General features: G+C 36.9%; 5 protein-coding genes across 5 annotated transcripts in view; 2 read left to right on the plus strand and 3 right to left on the minus strand.

Moving 5' to 3' along the window:
- Positions 1 to 1,692, minus strand: part of PHYBLDRAFT_61229 (hypothetical protein) — a gene marked incomplete at both ends in the record, with an annotated part of 1,765 nt that extends 73 nt beyond the window's left edge. Inside the window, 5 exons of the mRNA XM_018440773.1 lie at positions 1 to 73; positions 174 to 482; positions 644 to 1,274; positions 1,394 to 1,526; positions 1,619 to 1,692. The exon at positions 1 to 73 is cut by the window's left edge and continues 73 nt beyond it. Coding sequence (XP_018292757.1) covers positions 1 to 73; positions 174 to 482; positions 644 to 1,274; positions 1,394 to 1,526; positions 1,619 to 1,692 — 1,220 coding nt within the window. The remainder of the gene's footprint in view (positions 74 to 173; positions 483 to 643; positions 1,275 to 1,393; positions 1,527 to 1,618) is intronic.
- Positions 1,693 to 2,862: 1,170 nt separating this feature from the next.
- Positions 2,863 to 4,009, minus strand: PHYBLDRAFT_89728 (hypothetical protein; the record flags this gene model as incomplete). Its single annotated transcript, XM_018443732.1, has 2 exons — positions 2,863 to 3,769; positions 3,855 to 4,009. Coding segments are annotated over 2 exons (1,062 nt in total), but the record flags the coding sequence as incomplete, so codon positions are not given.
- Positions 4,010 to 7,382: 3,373 nt separating this feature from the next.
- Positions 7,383 to 8,612, plus strand: NDUFA11_2 (NADH dehydrogenase 1 alpha subcomplex subunit 11 NDUFA11). The gene is made up of 5 exons (XM_018428969.1): positions 7,383 to 7,396; positions 7,537 to 7,579; positions 7,660 to 7,759; positions 7,979 to 8,287; positions 8,379 to 8,612. The coding sequence occupies exons 2-5, from the start codon at positions 7,542 to 7,544 to the stop codon at positions 8,382 to 8,384; spliced, it is 453 nt and encodes a 150-aa protein (XP_018292759.1). The 5' UTR covers positions 7,383 to 7,396; positions 7,537 to 7,541; the 3' UTR covers positions 8,385 to 8,612.
- Positions 8,613 to 8,913: 301 nt separating this feature from the next.
- Positions 8,914 to 10,882, plus strand: PHYBLDRAFT_28972 (hypothetical protein). Its single transcript, XM_018439934.1, has 10 exons — positions 8,914 to 8,949; positions 9,022 to 9,070; positions 9,129 to 9,198; positions 9,305 to 9,339; positions 9,401 to 9,588; positions 9,695 to 9,791; positions 9,898 to 10,028; positions 10,087 to 10,154; positions 10,227 to 10,679; positions 10,774 to 10,882. The coding sequence occupies exons 1-10, from the start codon at positions 8,932 to 8,934 to the stop codon at positions 10,802 to 10,804; spliced, it is 1,140 nt and encodes a 379-aa protein (XP_018292760.1). The 5' UTR covers positions 8,914 to 8,931; the 3' UTR covers positions 10,805 to 10,882.
- Positions 10,883 to 15,120: 4,238 nt separating this feature from the next.
- PHYBLDRAFT_158496 (hypothetical protein) lies at positions 15,121 to 16,002 on the minus strand. Its single transcript, XM_018433798.1, has 2 exons — positions 15,844 to 16,002; positions 15,121 to 15,755 (listed from the first exon to the last, which is right to left on the minus strand). The coding sequence occupies exons 1-2, from the start codon at positions 15,952 to 15,954 to the stop codon at positions 15,240 to 15,242; spliced, it is 627 nt and encodes a 208-aa protein (XP_018292761.1). The 5' UTR covers positions 15,955 to 16,002; the 3' UTR covers positions 15,121 to 15,239.
- Between the last annotated feature and the right edge of the window lie 768 nt (positions 16,003 to 16,770).

A 16,770-nucleotide genomic window follows, 5' to 3' on the forward strand; every position in this document is an offset into this window, starting at 1 on the left:
ATATGGTCAGTTGCTTTTGCACAATCGAATTTACAAACTGGGCAAACACCAGACTTTTTTGTCAACCAACGATCTAATTTGTTAATTTTTTTTAAAAAAGAAAAAATTGCTTAGAAACATAATACATCATATAAACCATTCAAAAAGAAGAAGAAGAAAAAAAAAGGTCTTACCAATACATGGAACGCAAAAGATGTGGCCGCACGGTAAGGTACGCACGGAAGATAGATCAGTAAAGTCATCGAGGCAAATGATACACAAAGTATCTTCAGGGTTTGAAAGCTTTTCATTCGAATAGGCTTGAATAGGACTCATTTTCTCGAGCTTCTTCTCGGAAATTGTAGTTCCCGGTGGTCTCTCAGTCTCGGAACCAATTGGGATAATAGCCAAAGTAACCTGGGGACTTTCCTCAAGTTGTCTAGTTACACTACCAGACTGTCTCCTGATACGATTTACAATGAAGAAACGAATGAAAAATACGCCTTAAAGAAATTGAAATTGGGGGAGTTTGAGTAACATAAACATAGTCAATGAAAATAACGATGTCATAAAGAGATATTGAATAACCCACATACACCTTTACGCCACTTTATCCCTCTTTTCTTTTTTTTTTTCTTTTTTAATTTCTTTATATTAAACTTACCGAGTATCAATACGGCTATAGCCACAACAATATAAATAATGTAACTTCTTGTGCCTGAAAATAAAGACCATATATCATCCCGATTGCTGTCATCGTGAGGGTTGGACGTAGTGTTTGTGGTGGCCACACCTTCTGTGACAAAAGATGTCTCTCCGAGGAATGTTGTAACTTGGATGTATTGCTGTTTGATGGCTTGATCAGAAAATATGCTCTCAAGGCTCTGGAGAAGCCGAGCGCCGTAGGAAAAAGGTACAAAATAAACGGCTAAAAAAGTGGTTTTGAGATCAAGGTCATTTTCGGACATTTGGGACACGTTGCGTTCGGGTGGAAGGGTAGCGGGATCCCAGACTGGATAGTCGGTTGTTGTTGTAGGGTCGGACTGAATAACAGTGTCATTGTAGGACACGTTGTCGTAAATAAGTACAGCTGTAATCTGGAGTCGATAGGCGCTTGACAGAGCTTGAACAGTATTAATCTTTTCTCTCCAAGAGCTACAACGTCCTCCACGCTGCACAAGTCCAATGGACGGCTGAGACATCATTGATGGGCTTGTGGGAGTATTTCCGTTGCGGTGTTCCAAGTCGTCAAGGGTTGTGTTTGTACATGCATCGCCCATGTCCATTACTAATCGCTGTGTGTACATGAGTAAGAAACCAAATAAGTAAAACCGTATATATATATATATATATACATATTAGAGATAAAGACAGTGAATGGAATTGCATTTGTATATGTAGCTTTTAGGCGTACCTCATTGTGACCAAAATAGTCGTTTAGTGGATAGACTGTCTGGAAATCAAGGCTGTGTAGTTTTTGAGAAGTGTCGACTACGTAGGACTGGGTGATATTTGACTTTATAATATCGTACTGAACTGTTACTTGCCTAGAGATAATAATTGAATGTATGGGTGAGTATATGTATATAGATAGACATATGACTAGAACAAATCTTGAGATGCTGTGGATTATATTTACCATAGAAATGGGTTTTCATCAGACGCTTGTGCGTGGATAAGAAGGGGAAATAGAGCAAGGACCAGCCAATGCATGATAAATGAGAAAAAGAAAGAAAAGAAACGGCGGAAAGAAGCTTTACGAAAATAACTATATATAATGAAGATATGGAGCATGATGTGAAGCAGACCCTGGTACCGAATCTTGGGATTGACGGTATCATCTGCTTTTGGCTCCAATGGTTTACGTATTCCCTTTTTCAATAAAAACAAGAAAAAAGGCTGTCCTCCACAGATAAAAACAGAATATAAAATGTATGGCAAAAAAGTAATTTAGGATGTATCTTATTCCAATAAAAATTATAAGAAAATAATAATAATTTAGCCCAAGTGTAGTTATATGTCAAAGAAAGGTTTTTATTTTATTTTATTTTTTATTTTTTATAAAACATATATATATTCATTTTTATAGGTCAGACAAGTAACCGATAAAACAATACAATACCGCACAACCAATCAACATAATACTTTGAAAAATGAATCAAATGAATCAAATGAATCAAATGTATTGTTTGACTGGTCAAAGAAGTGTTTAGTCCAGATATGAATCGAATGGCAGCTAGGATAGATAAATGCATTAAATACATTTTGTGAGTGGTTCAAAAAAAAGTATTGGAATAACTAGTCATTTAAATCCAAGCTTTTAACTGTAATGGTTTGGTTGTATTCAAGCTTGTAGACACAAATGTAAGTTTCATTATTATTATTATTATTATTCTTATTATTCTTATTTAGATTCTGCTAGCTGTAAAAATGATTGCTTGTTGTTATTATAATTATTGGAATATATTAGATAACAAGGCTTTCATAAAAGTACTGGTATAATGGATCACAATACAGTAGCTTAATTTGATCGAGAATTAAAGATATCAATGATTGAACATCTCATTAATAAGTAAGAATAAATTGAAATAAGCATAAAGATAATCTAAGCCTATTTGCTTGCTTTCTTTCTTTCTTTCATTATCTCATTTTTTGTCCCTTTTTTGTGGTATATCCTCTTTCTTGGCCGAGATGCGGAACCAGCGCTTATATGCGTGTGTGTGTGTGTGTGTATAACAGAAATAGAAGGAGAAGAAGGAGAAGAAGAAGAAAACCGATTATCTGCGGATAGAAAACCCATTGATAGTTACCAAAAACGCCAAGTGATCAAATTTAGCATCGGTCTTTGGGATCAACAGCCTTGGCAGTCTTTGGACTCAGACACGTTATTTTTCCATCCACCAATAGTTCTGCCATCATTAGACCAGTGGCAGGAGCATTAAGAATTCCCCAGCAAGAATGACCTGTAGCAATATATAGGTTATCATAGGCTGGATGGGCGCCAATGAGTGGAGTGTTGTCGCGAGAGATAGGGAGATAGCATGCCTGGGCGGTCAAGAGTGTTGCATTGTCAGTGGATAGTTGCAAAGATATCTTGCCTGCCAAATTTTGCAAAAGCGTCGTTGCAGCAGGGTCAACTGGCACATTAGCAGCAGATGCTGGAAGAGGTTCATTATCAGTTGCTCCACAAAGATAGACCGTGCCATCCGGGCGTGGATAGACCTCTGGTTCATGGGATTTTTTCCCTTCAGTCACAGCAGTAAAAAGGACTTGAGCGGTAAACTTGTATTCAGGTTGAAGGATAACCGAATGTGCGCGTGCGCCAGTAATCGGAAGCTGCCCACGCTTGCTACGACCCTTTAGTGGTAATTGTCCGCTCCATGGACCCATACACACTACCACTGAATCGGCTTTGATTTCTCGGCGATCTTCTAGAATCACACCTGTAACAGTCTTGTTTTTGTAGATCAGTTCGCTTACACCCTGTCCACATTCTATCTTGACACGTCCCGTTTTTTGAGCCACTTCAAGCAAGTGTCGAGTGAAAAGGCCAGGGTGAACTTGTGCGGCCGTCTTCTTGGTACCAAGTAATTCTACTGTCCGTACATTCTCGTCAAGTAGCCAATCAACTTCGTTTATTCGTTTCCCTCCTGCTTTGCCAGCTTGTATGAGTACTGAATATGCTGTCACCGGACGATAACCAAACTTTTCTCCTCCAAGTTCTTGTGCAAGTTCGGCGTGTAGTTCGAAAGACTTTCTTGAAAGCTCTCCAATATCTGCTCCATCATTCCTATTGATTTTTTTTTAACAAAAAAAGGTATCTTATTTTAAGACGCGGATAACGGTCTCGTCACTTGGTATCTTCTTTGTCGTACCAGTCAAAGGCCAGAAAACCGCCTGCTTTACCGCTTGCTCCACAGGCGATGTCGGTTTTCTCTATCAAGGTCACCTCGACGTCTGTTGAGTTCTTCGTAAGGTAGTATGCTGTGCAGGCGCCCATGACACCTGCACCTATAATGACAACATGACGAGGCATATGGTAGACGAAAATTATTAGACGAAAATTTTAGCAGAAAAAAAAAAGGTGGCCAGTTTTATTATTATGATTATTTATTTTTTTGGGGGGTTTAATAATGAATGAATACTTGTGTAAGTTCTAAAAATAATAATTATAATAAAATAAAATAATATTTGGACTGTCTTTGCTCTTTGGCTCATTAACCCATCCTATCGCATGTCTTTTCATCAAGAGCTCAATGACTCTCTCTTTTTTTTTAAAGACCAACTGACATGAAGGATTATGTGCATTTCAACTTTTTTTTTGTCATATTCTATTTTAAATTATAATTCTGATTTATTAACAATTAATACGATGTTTTTTTTTTTAAAGAAAAATCAAATGTTGAAATTAGATCAAGTTTTCGATTGACAAAGAAAACTTATGTTGAATTACAGAATTTCAAAAGTGTCTATTGATTATGTTTGATACATTATACCGGAATATTATTTAGCCACAAGACACACTAGCCTTTTTTTTTTAACTTGATAGATTTTAGACATTCAGACCAATTCTTTTATATATTCATGACTATAATATTTGGTTCAGCTGGTGCTGGTACCCGATTCAACTCAATATACATCATCTGCTCTTCACAGAGGCTAAGCTATACAGAGGTTTCTGTAAGCTACTAATAATAATAATGATTCAGACTAACATATATATATATATATATGTTAATCACTATATAAATTTGTGCGTCTTACAGCTTTAAGCATATTTTTTTTTATTGTAATAAATAAATCTCGCTCCATTCAATTCAGATCGTTTTAGTGGTTTTTGGATACAAGTCTTTACCGAATTTTGTTAGCTATTTATTGGTTCTTTATCAATTGCTTCGAAACACATAAGTAACCACGGAAATAAAAAACGTAACAGAGTTAAACAATACAAATGAGAGGAATTTGGTTCGTAAAAGACTAGTAGAGCCTGGACTGGTTATATTGGTGGGGTTTCAATGGAAACGAACAGAGACTTGCAGATCAGTTCATTTGATTGCAAATCTTTACTTTTTGTTTTTGACAGGCAACATTTACGACATTTTAAGACATTCTAATGTTCTTAAATCTAACAGATTTGTATTTCTTTACACGGATCGATTGCTCAATTTTAATAGTTTTTTTTTATATGTAAATGGTGCTAGAGTTAACGGTGAACATACCACTTTACAGAATAATAAAAATATAATAAAAAAAATACAGGAATTGGGATTTCCAACAGAAATATTAATAATTCTTTTACAATTGTACTTTTGGTTGTGGGTACCCTTGCTTGTGGAGCACTCCAGAAGCAGAGAATGAATGTCAATTGTACCTGGTATAGAGGAATCTAGTGAAAAGTCTTTATCTTTTTACTGAGTCATTACTCTTTATTCCTAGTTTAGTCGTTGGAAAAGTGTGCGACTTGCCATTCTCTGGTGCCTTTGAGTTCTACAAGTAAGAGTTTTGAGCATATTATTATCCCCTTATTATCATTAGTTAGTTTGAAGAAGTAAAGCAAAATATTTGGAATTTAATTTTGACTCATCCAAAAAACAAACTATGATTGGATTTAAATTGTAAAAAGAGTATCATAAAAAAATTGAGACTGATTTTCAGTTCAGGGCTAAGAAGTCTGTCCGTAGGATAAAACTTGGGGGCTGCCAATATCACCTAAAGTGTTGCAATATTTGCAGGAAGTACAATAAGAAACTAGGACAAGGGCTGTCAATAAAATCAGCCAAATTTCCTTTGTTTTGTTTAAGAGGATATATTGAAAAATCCATAAGCGATAATTGAGGAACAAGAGTTACACCCTTGGGAAAAACATTGATTTCTGAACGGAATATCAGAGACCGAGTCATTAGTTATCGCAGCAGAAACCTTGATAGAGACCCTACATAGGCTACATACTACATCTACTAGCTACATCCCAGTAAAATCTACACCCCCAACAAATATTTGATCTATCACCCCCGTTGTCCAAGATTACATTGCATATTATAAGCCAATCTTTAATGGTACAAATAGTCAACAAAATACAATTCATAAATAATTAGCCACCAAAAGGAAGAAAGAAAGAGAAGAGGAGGGCAGAGGGATACAAAAAATGCATTATTTCTGATTTATATATCAGTCTGATGTAGATATCCTACTTGTTTAGAAATGCAAGAAATCATTATTTAACATTTTCAACAAAAACCAATAAAAATAATAATAAAAGACCATTATGTAATTTGTTTGATATTTTCGTTTAAATTAAAAGGCATACAGATGACTATCTAGTAAAGTGAGCATAAGCCTGGCTTGGTGTTGAATTGATTAATATTCACACTTTATGATAGATATATAGTATTGATACACCGAGTAATTTCTCAAAAAAAAAACATGGCATTTTTGCCAATCTTCTTTTGGCCAAAATACTACTATTAAGAATAGAGAGATAAAGTATCTCCTCATGCCAGTATGATTTTAGAGTAGCATTTGGGTCTGTCTAGAGCAACTTTAATGGTCATATCATACAATAACTATCGTCTCCTGCATTACAGTTATCTTATAGTTTAAGCAGAGACAAATGGGTATTTTGAAGGTGTGTAGCCACAAATAGGCATGAGGTGAATATTCGATAACTTGGTTTTATGCTTTAAATGCATACATAAAAGGTTTATTTTCTATTTCCCAAAAAGAAAGGGGTTACAAAATCCAAGGCAGAATCTTATACTTTTTCACCTCCTTGGCGATCACTAATGTACATTTTACATTTTACAAACATGTCCCTCAAAGGGTTATCCAAGTTTTCTTTTTCTTTTTTGCTTTATTTTGTATTCAATTGCTAGATAATCTACCCAGTCGAGCCCCTCAATTTAAATACACGAGGTTGGAAGGGTTTACATAGGAGGGGTTGGGACTCCATTGTACATTGTTTGATTTTATATAATATATAATATTCTTAACGCTCTACATGTCATTGAGGCCTCAAAGAACATTCTGCTTGTATACTTGCTTTTAACTACCTTAACATATACACAAATAGATACATGTATATGTATTTATGTGTGTGTGTGTGTGTGTGTGTTACATACAAAATAACCAATATAGTTAATGGGAGGGGTTCTTCTTTGATCCAAGGCAGCAAACAATAATATAATAAACCAATAAATCTATCGGACCGGGTTACCCATGCTTCCGGTCTCTCCGCCACCGGACTTGACACTTAAGCTAAGCGTTCAAACTTGGCCCTGCTACAATGAAGTCTGGCTTCAAAGTCCGTCTATTTTTTTTCCAAGCTCAAATGAGAAATTCGACTTGAAAACCAGTAGAGGAAACCTCCAACCCAAATTCCCCTTTCAACAGGTTGTCCATTCAAACAGACACAAGAAATGTATGTTCAAAAGAAGAAGAAGAAAGGGACAAAAGAAGGGGAAAAAAGAAAGAAAGAGCAGTCAGGTGGCTTTGCTCTTTGACTGACCTTTCCATGTGTGTGTTCCTCTTGTCATTCCACACTTTTTTTTTTGTACACAGTAGTCATGGGCCATTCTTCGCAAGATCACTCGAGAGATCCCTGGTAATTAGATATATTTTTCTAGACTAAAATACAGAAGCGGTATCTAATGGAGAACATTGTGATTGTTTTATGACATGTAGTCCCTGGGTCATCCTAAATGATTTGGGAGGTGCCTTTGTTATGGGTGCTGTTGGTGGTGGTATCTGGCATTCTGTCAAAGGAGCCAAGAACTCCCCAAGGGTAAGTTTTAGCTTTTACTGTTTGCGTTGTGAATGAAAGAATACGGGATCGACAAGAAAAAGAGGTCAAAGCAAGAACCTAAAAAAAAAGAAGAAGAAGAAGAAAAGAAAGGAAAAATGAAAGGAAATGAAATGAAATGAAATGAAATGAGGATCATTGTCTTAAATATATTATATTGCGTGCGTGCATTTGTGTATTATTGGATTATCTTTATAATAGGGCGAGCGTTTGGTTGGTGCTGTCACAGCCATGAAGGCACGCGCACCTGTACTGGGTGGTAACTTCGCTGTTTGGGGTGGTCTTTTCTCTACATTCGACTGTGGTCTCAAGGGTATCAGACAAAAGGAGGACCCATGGAACTCGATTCTTTCGGGTGCTTTCACAGGTGGTGTCTTGGCTGCCCGTGGCGGTGCAAAGGCTGCTACTGTGTCTGCTGTTGTTGGCGGTAGTTTGTTGGCTGTGATTGAGGGTGTTGGTATTGCTATCACTCGCTTCACTGCCGAGAGCAACAGACCTGTGATGCCTCAGGTAAGATAATACCACTACTTTATTTTTATTTTTTTAATGGTATATTTTGATCTAATCAAATCTCAATTTTTATTTTATTTTATTTGAATAGCTTTAAATTTTAAACAAAACAAAACAATACAAAACAAAACAAAAAAAAAATCAACGGTTTCACACGTACCAACACGCACTCACACGTATACACACTCACACAAAACACACACATATATACAAAAGTTAGAAAAATGAGACCGTCACTCTTTAATATGCCACCCTTTTCTGTTCACCCTCTCTTCTCCTGTCCGTTTTGTCATCCTTATAGAAGAACAAATAAAAAAATATATATAAACAATTATGTTTTTCTCTTTGGCACTGTAGCTTACATTCGCCCACCAATTAAAAAAAACAAAGAAGTTAAACAATAGATCTGTATATCTCTATATACACAGTGGTTTCAACAAAGTCAATGCATTTTTTACTATCTAAGAAGCTGGGGTTGGAGAATTAAGAAGTTAAGTTGTAAACAACAACCGCGGCTTCTCTTTCTCGGACTGTTTCGGCCAATCATATTTCCAAATCAAAGATGACGTTGTGAGTTGTTCACAAGGCGCGTCTTCGTTGACTGATTCTTACAATTCATCTTTCATCCGCTTACAGCTACTCAAATGTCTACTGAAGGAAAAGTATGTCAATAGATAACCAGAAAGTCTACAATACAAAGACATATATCTAAACAGCCCTATCACGTCTCAAAGGTCATCCACTGCCGCGCTGCTGTCGCTTGGGAAGCCAAGAAGCCTTTGTGTAAGTACATATCAATACTATTTCTAACGCAATTTAACCTTCTTATTCTCTATTACAGCCATTGAGGATATTGAGGTTGCTCCCCCAAAGGCCCACGAAGTTCGCGTAAAGATCCACTACACTGGCGTGTAAGCAACTATTACAATTCATTTTTCACCTTTCTGGTGTGTTTCTATATGTGTATGTACGTACTAAAAAAAAAGCCTTTATTCGGTTTATGTACTTATAATTCAGGTGTCACACCGATGCCTACACCTTGTCTGGAAGTGGTAAGTAAAAATAATTGGTTTATTGATGTGAAAGAATAGAGTACTAAATAATAGCCCATAGATTCCGAGGGTGTCTTCCCTGTTATCTTGGGACATGAGGGTGGCGGTGTTGTCGAGTCTGTTGGTGAAGGTGTCACCGAATTCCAGGTTGGAGATCATGTTATTCCTTTGTACACTGCGGAGTGCAAGAAGTGCAAGTTCTGTCTTAGTGGAAAGACCAACCTTTGCGGTTCTGTCAGAGCTACCCAGGTAAAAAAATTCATTGGACAAAATTTGTAAAAAAAAAAAAAAAAAGCCTTTATTGTAGATCTGATTTAGGTGACTAATACAGCAGTGATCTATTGATAATTCACAGGGTCGTGGTTTAATGCCTGATGAGACCACTCGCTTCACCTGCAAGGGTAAGCCTATCTTCCACTACATGGGAACGTCAACCTTCTCCGAGTATACCGGTAAGATACATTTATTTCAAATAAAAATTCCCGAGAGCAATTGAACAACAACAAGAAAAAAGAAAATCCTGGTCAACTTAAATATCCAATAATAACAAAAAATTAGTCGTTGCCGATGTATCTCTTGTCAAGGTTGATCCTAAACCCAGCTTGCAGAAGTTGTGCTTGTTGGGCTGCGGTGTAACCACTGGTTTTGGCGCTGCTACAAGAACCGCCAAGGTTACCAAGGGCTCTACTGTAAGCGACTTGGTTTACTTATCTTAGGGTGTATTGATGACTAACGCAATCATGGTAGACTGCCATCTTTGGCATGGGATGTGTTGGATTGAGTGTCGCCCAGGGTTGCAAGGCCAACGGTGCCTCGTAAGTGACTATTGCGTGACTGTTGTAGATAAGGTGTCTAAGTCAAAGCGTACATTTGTTTTTTATGTATAGGCGTATCATTGCTATTGATGTGAACCCCAAGAAGGAGAAGATTGCTCGCGAGTTCGGTGCCACTGATTTTGTGAACCCCAAGGATTACCCCGATACACCTATTCAGCAGGTCCTTGTAGATATGACCGATGGTGGTCTTGACTACACTTTTGACTGCACTGGTAATGTTAATGTGATGCGTGCTGCTCTTGAGGCATGCCACAAGGGTTGGGGTGAGTCTATTGTTATCGGTGTCGCTGCTGCTGGTCAGGAGATTAGCACCCGTCCCTTCCAGCTCGTCACCGGACGTGTCTGGCGTGGATCTGCTTTTGGTGGTGTTAAGGGCAAGTCTGAGATGGGTAGTCTCGTACAGGATTATCTTGATGGCAAGCTCAAGGTCGATGAATTTGTCACCCATACCTTTGATTTCAAGGATATCAACAAGGCTTTTGATGCTATGCATTCTGGTGACTGGTAAGGACAATTGATTGACTTATTATAACTAATTGAGATTTACACAACTCACCGTAATTTGATTTCTTATTTATTTAAAAAATATCTATTATAGTATTCGTGCTGTCGTTACTGTCACAAAGTAAATATGCTTGGTGTCGCAGATTTTAAATGAAAATAGTAACAATAACAATAATAATAATAAACAACTTTTGATACAACAATTCTGAGTAACCAATACACGCGAGTAACATATTCGTACATTATATATATATATTTATGTGTGTGTGTGTGTGTAGATATAGACTTATTTGATCTTACCAACAAAAATATCCAGCTTCAATAGACAACAATCCTTGATCGCCACAGACATTGTGAGCGTTTCATGCACGTGATTAAATTATACACAACGCAAAAGACACGCCTTCTTGTTCTTCTTATCAATAATGTCTGCTCATGAGAAAAAGCGACGTTGGACTGAAGATGCAGAAAACTCTGCCCCTGTCTCTATGCCAGGGACCCCCACAAAACCACCGTTAAAAAAACGATTTACAAGCATTAACAATCTTAGTGCATCTGCACTTGCCCCACCACTACCACCACCACCACCACCTCCTGTTCAAACAATTCCTCCTTCTGTTGAAAATAATATTGATAATGAATCTGATGTACGAAAACTTGAGTTCGTTTTTTAATGGTATAAACCCCCAAAAGAACACATTAACATGTATCTGCCGCCACTACTAGGAAGAATACGGCAGTCTGTCAAAGGATACACTCTTGCAACGCATGAAAAGATCAAAGGTAGTCAAGGTTCCGTTGTTGCCATCACTCATTCATTCAACAGGAAGAATCTGCAGCTGAAGAAGAAAAAGCTAGGTCCACAGAGCAAAAGTCTGATGACGACGATTCCAAAAGAGCAGCTATACGTGTCCAATGGAGACTGGTACGCAAATCAGAATCATCACGCATATAACCAAAAAAACAAAGCAGAAAGCAATGATCTGATTGTATCTTGATTCTAGATGCAAAATGAGCTGGTGATCCTTGTAAAATCACTTGCTAATGTTGATTCTACTTTACCTGGTATGACTCAAAATCGCCATGATATTTACGCAGATCTATCTCTCTCTCTCCCTCTCTTTTTCGACATTTAACACAATATATATACAGAGCTACCTAAAGATCAGCCAAACGAGTCATCATTGCGAGATCAACTACAGACTGTCCAACAGGCCACTCGAATTCTCACTGAACGTGCACTAGGTCAATTTGATACCTGGAGAGATCGCGCAGATCAACTCGAAACCCAATTTAAATCAGTCCAAGGCAAGACATCAATCCTTAATCAATATGTATATATGCATACATGCACATGCTGATATATTTACACATCTATATTATATGTGCTGTGAATATATCCAATTTCATTTTATTTATTCAATTAATTGTCCCATTGTTTTTGTATATGAATATATTAGAAATGTCAGATAAACAAGCACTCATGACAAGATGGATCAAGAATGATATGGAAGATCTTTATATATGTTACGATCGCAACCAACGAGTGCTAAACGAACTTCAGGAACAAGAGAAGAGTATTATACGTCAATCGGAACACGCTTCTGAAGGCGTTCTGTCTATGCGAAAACAAGTAGAAGATACTATTGAGGAATTAGAAGAAACAATTGGAAATCTTATGCAAGCAGAAAAACGATATGATAGATCAAAGAGTGAAGTTGTAGCATCCCTGAACTATGGTGGTTTGGGTGGAAACAAAGAAAAACAAGTCGATCCAGTTGAACCAAGCACGAAAAAGATGGTTTCTACTTATACACCAAAGATGATTGCTCCAGAAACAAACAAAGTCAGTATTAGATATAAATAATATATATTAAAGTAAAAAAGAAGAAGAAGAAAAAAGGGTTTATTTGAGAGTGTAAATTCATGTACTTGTTTCTAGCCAGGATCAATTGCTGATCAAGCAGTAAAACAACAATTGGCCGAACATCAACTGATTGTAGACACGCGTATGAAAGAATTAGAAGATCTTAAACACGAACGTGAAATGTTATTGGAAGATACCGAACGCTTAAAGACCCAACTTTCGATGATTGACGAAGAACGGCTGATGGAAACTGAATATTACAAAAACCTTCAACTTTCGACTGAACATTATAGAGCACGTATTTATCACCTCGAACAAATGCGAACACAAATGGAACGTGAATTAGATGCGATCTCACTGGAAAGAAGACAACTCGTTGACCAAGTTAAATCGGAAAAACTGTCTCAGAGCATGGCAATGGAGGCAGAAATGCGACGCCTTGAGAATGACCTTTCCCGTATTCGTAGTCAAAGAGACCATTTTCAGATGTTGTTAAATGAACAGGGTACAAAAGAAGTACGCGAGAGAGAAATAAACGAACATGTGATGACAACAGCAGAAAGAGAAAAGGTAAGAAAAAACCATAACAGAATTATTATCTATAATTATGTAAGATTAGCTTTGAGATTTATTGTGTTATTTTGTTTGGTAGCAACGTATTATAGCTATTCAGAAGCAAATATCAGAGGCGAAAGAAATCGATCAGATGGCAGGACCATTTGCAGAAGAACTTGGAACCTACAAAAGAATCGAAGCGCAGTTGGAGTAAGACTATATCTTGCTCTGTGGGTTATATCTTATTTATTTAAAAATGGTATAATTCGTTTATAGAAATTCTACAGCGATAGTAACAGCTTTATCAGATCGAGAAGCGGACGAACCTTTAGACAAACCTGCCCTTGAAAAAATTAGGAATGAGTTGAGGCAAGAAGTAGAGGACAAGCAAAGACTGCTTCGTGAGTGGAAAGACCACACGCTTCCTACTACGGATGCCAGGAAAAATATACAACAATTGATGTCAGAACTTGATATAAAGAAAGAAGAAAAAGATAAGCTTCAGCTTATGATTGACTTTTTCGAAAATGTAAGAGTTTCGAAGTGGAACCGATTTGATGATAATAACAGAAGAAATAAGCTAATTCTAATACACGGGTAAAATGAAATAGAATGAAAGTCAGTTACTCAAACAAATCGATCGCGTGGCAGCAATATACGGAAGATTGGAAGACCAGAGTTCTAAAAAGGTTCTTAACTTGAATCAAAGACGAGACCAAAAGATGAAATTGCAAGCCGAGGTAAATAAAGCAAAACAAAAAATTATCATTGATTTAAAGTTAACATTAACATTGAAATTAACATTAACATGTATTTTTATTTTTATATTTATTTTATCTCTTTCTGGTGTAGAAAATGAAATATGCACAAACATTTGCTTCCTTAAAAGCTACAAAAGACAAGCATATGGTTAATGTTACCTCTCTAAGACGAACGAGCGAACAACAGATGGAGCATATTCGCCAATTGGAAGAACGAGAGAAGGCATTAGAAGTTAAAGTGGTAAGCATGAATACAATCAAGTCCAAAAATCTTTATTGGTGTTTTTATAAATTTAATTTAATTTGGTTTTAATTTTATTTTATTTTGCCCTTAGGAAGAAAAGGAGACCAGTGTGAGAAAGGCAGAAAAAACCGTAGAACGATATCGTGTTGAAGTGGACGATCTTATACAAAAAGATAGCGAATATAGAATAAATCTAGAGCGTAATGATACACAAATTCATGAAGTATGTAAAATAGAGAACATCTATTCAATTGAGCTAATATTTGGACATGTATGTATGCTATTTATTAGCTGCAAAAGGTTCTCAAAGAAAGAGTTCGAACTCTTGATGAAGAAAAACAGCTTAGGAAACGTGTGGATGAAGATTACGAGAAAATGAAGCGTAGATGGGACATGATTTCTCAAGGAGACAACCCTGCCGAACAGCAACTTGCGGAAGAGTGCGAAGAATTAAGAGTAGGCTATGAACCATTATTTTATACATACAGGATTATATTTGCTAATTTATTTACTACTACCCAGGCTTTACTGAAATGTAGTGCTTGTCGTACTCGCTTCAGAACACGTCTGCTGGCAAGGTGCATGCATACTTTCTGTAAAGAATGTATTGATGCACGGTTAGAAACACGTCAAAGAAGATGCCCTACGTGTGGTGAATCATTTGGTGTATCAGATGTACGGCAGTTTTTCTTATAAAGCACACATAAACTATTTTTGTTGGATATGCTTTTAAACTGTTTATTCGCTTGCATTTTCTTAATAATTTATGGGAAGTCGTTCCTTCCCGTGTAGCTAAAATACAAAAAATACACACATACATACACAAAAAACAATTAATAAAATGTGAAAAAGAATATGATAATATGATTCCTACGCTCGTCGTTGTTTGTTTTTGTTTTCTGTTTTGATTTGATTTGAATATCATACAAATCGAGCTTCATTTGGGCCCAATAGTATTTTACATGAATATGTGTGTATGCTTTTTCTTTCCTTGTTTTACTACAATTATTCCGTGAGGTTTATAAAGTATTTAGATAAAGCAAAATATAAAATTTGAAAAATACATTAATAGGACCAGCACAAAAAGATATAAAAGCTTTCAATTTTGACAAGCTTGTAAGCATCTTTCTCTGTTATGAAGCTATGATTGCTGGGTCAACAAATTTAGGTTCAACCTCTAGGCTCTTTGTGTAAATCAAGCTTTCGTCGGTTTCGATATCCATTTCCAGACAGTGCAAAAGGTAACGTTGGACATCTTCGATGAGTTTGAGTTTGTAAGGGACTTGAAAAAGCTTAATTTCGGCGAGCACACGGGACAGCTTAATATATTTATCAAAGTTCACAAACTGCTGGTGTGGTTTTATGTGTGAAACACGATACCCTGGATTGCCTTCATCAAGGAATAGAATGTCACTGAGATAAATCCCAAGAAATGGTAAGCATGGAGAAGTGGCGTTCTTGAGACATTTCCGATAATTAGCGAAATTTCTTTGGGAATCGGCAACACGGTAAGTTGTTTCAAGCATTGTTTTATGCTTAGTTGACCGAAGAACGATTTCCCAAGTAAGTTTCAATCGAGCAATTCCAGAAGAATTTAAAGAACACCGAATTGCCATAAGTGTGTTGTAATTTGATAAGTGTAAACAATACTGTAAATAAAAGCAGAATTGTATTTGAATACATGATATAAATTTTACTATAATACATCTAATATTAATCATCATCATAATAACTTACGTCCCCGACTTTAATCCAGTACTTGATTACTTGCGCTCGTTTCTTAATATCAGGTTCATCAAGAATAGTACTCGATATCCAATAGACTAGGTTAGTGCTGCGTCGTATCATAGCTTTGATGTGAGTGGTATTGTCTAGATTCTTCCTGGATTCTTGGGGAGCCAAAAATTCCTTAAGAGGAATTTGACAGAATAGTGAATTTTCCATTAATGTTAATTGTTTTGCTACTTCGTGAGGATCAATATGAGAAAGGCTGATGGTCGCACTTGGTAGCGGGGATTGGGTGTGGAGAGCCTTTCTTAAGGCATTTCGCAGGGGTCGAGCAAGGTTCGGTGCAGGTGAATGCGAATGTGAATGTGAATGGGAGTGTGAATGGGAGGATGGGCGCTCACTGGTGTTGGAGGTGTTTAGAATCGAAGTACTCAGAAAGGAAGTCTTTCGTTTTCTCGAATTATTGTGTGGTGGGGTAGGTGGAGAATCGGGCTCTGGGCTCGAGCGGCCATGCTCATGAGCTATTTCTGGAGAGTCGTCGGGATGTTCTTGAGTATCGAACTAAAGATCGGAAACCCTTTATTTATAAGCTATGAGATAAAAGAACAATGACAAAGCACTTACTTTTCTGTTAATTAATTCAATTAACTGTTCAGAATGTTCAGGCATATTGAGGGCAAGGTCTACCGTGGCAAATTGCATCAACACACCTTTTGCTGGCAAATCAGCCTCAAGATCAAAGAAATCCTCCAGCCAAGTCTTGATGACATTAAACACACGGTATCGAATTAGCCAAATTATACGAGTCTCCCAAAACAATAGTTCTTCTTGTGTCCAGACAACGGTATCATCTATCTTTGGAGACTTGAGATGAAATCGTTCGCCGAGTAACACAACCAGAGTACAAGGGCTCATGAACAACCTAAAATTATAGAA

The sequence above is a fragment of the Phycomyces blakesleeanus genome (genome assembly GCF_001638985.1).
Source record: "Phycomyces blakesleeanus NRRL 1555(-) unplaced genomic scaffold PHYBLscaffold_8, whole genome shotgun sequence".
Lineage (NCBI taxonomy): Eukaryota > Fungi > Mucoromycota > Mucoromycetes > Mucorales > Phycomycetaceae > Phycomyces > Phycomyces blakesleeanus.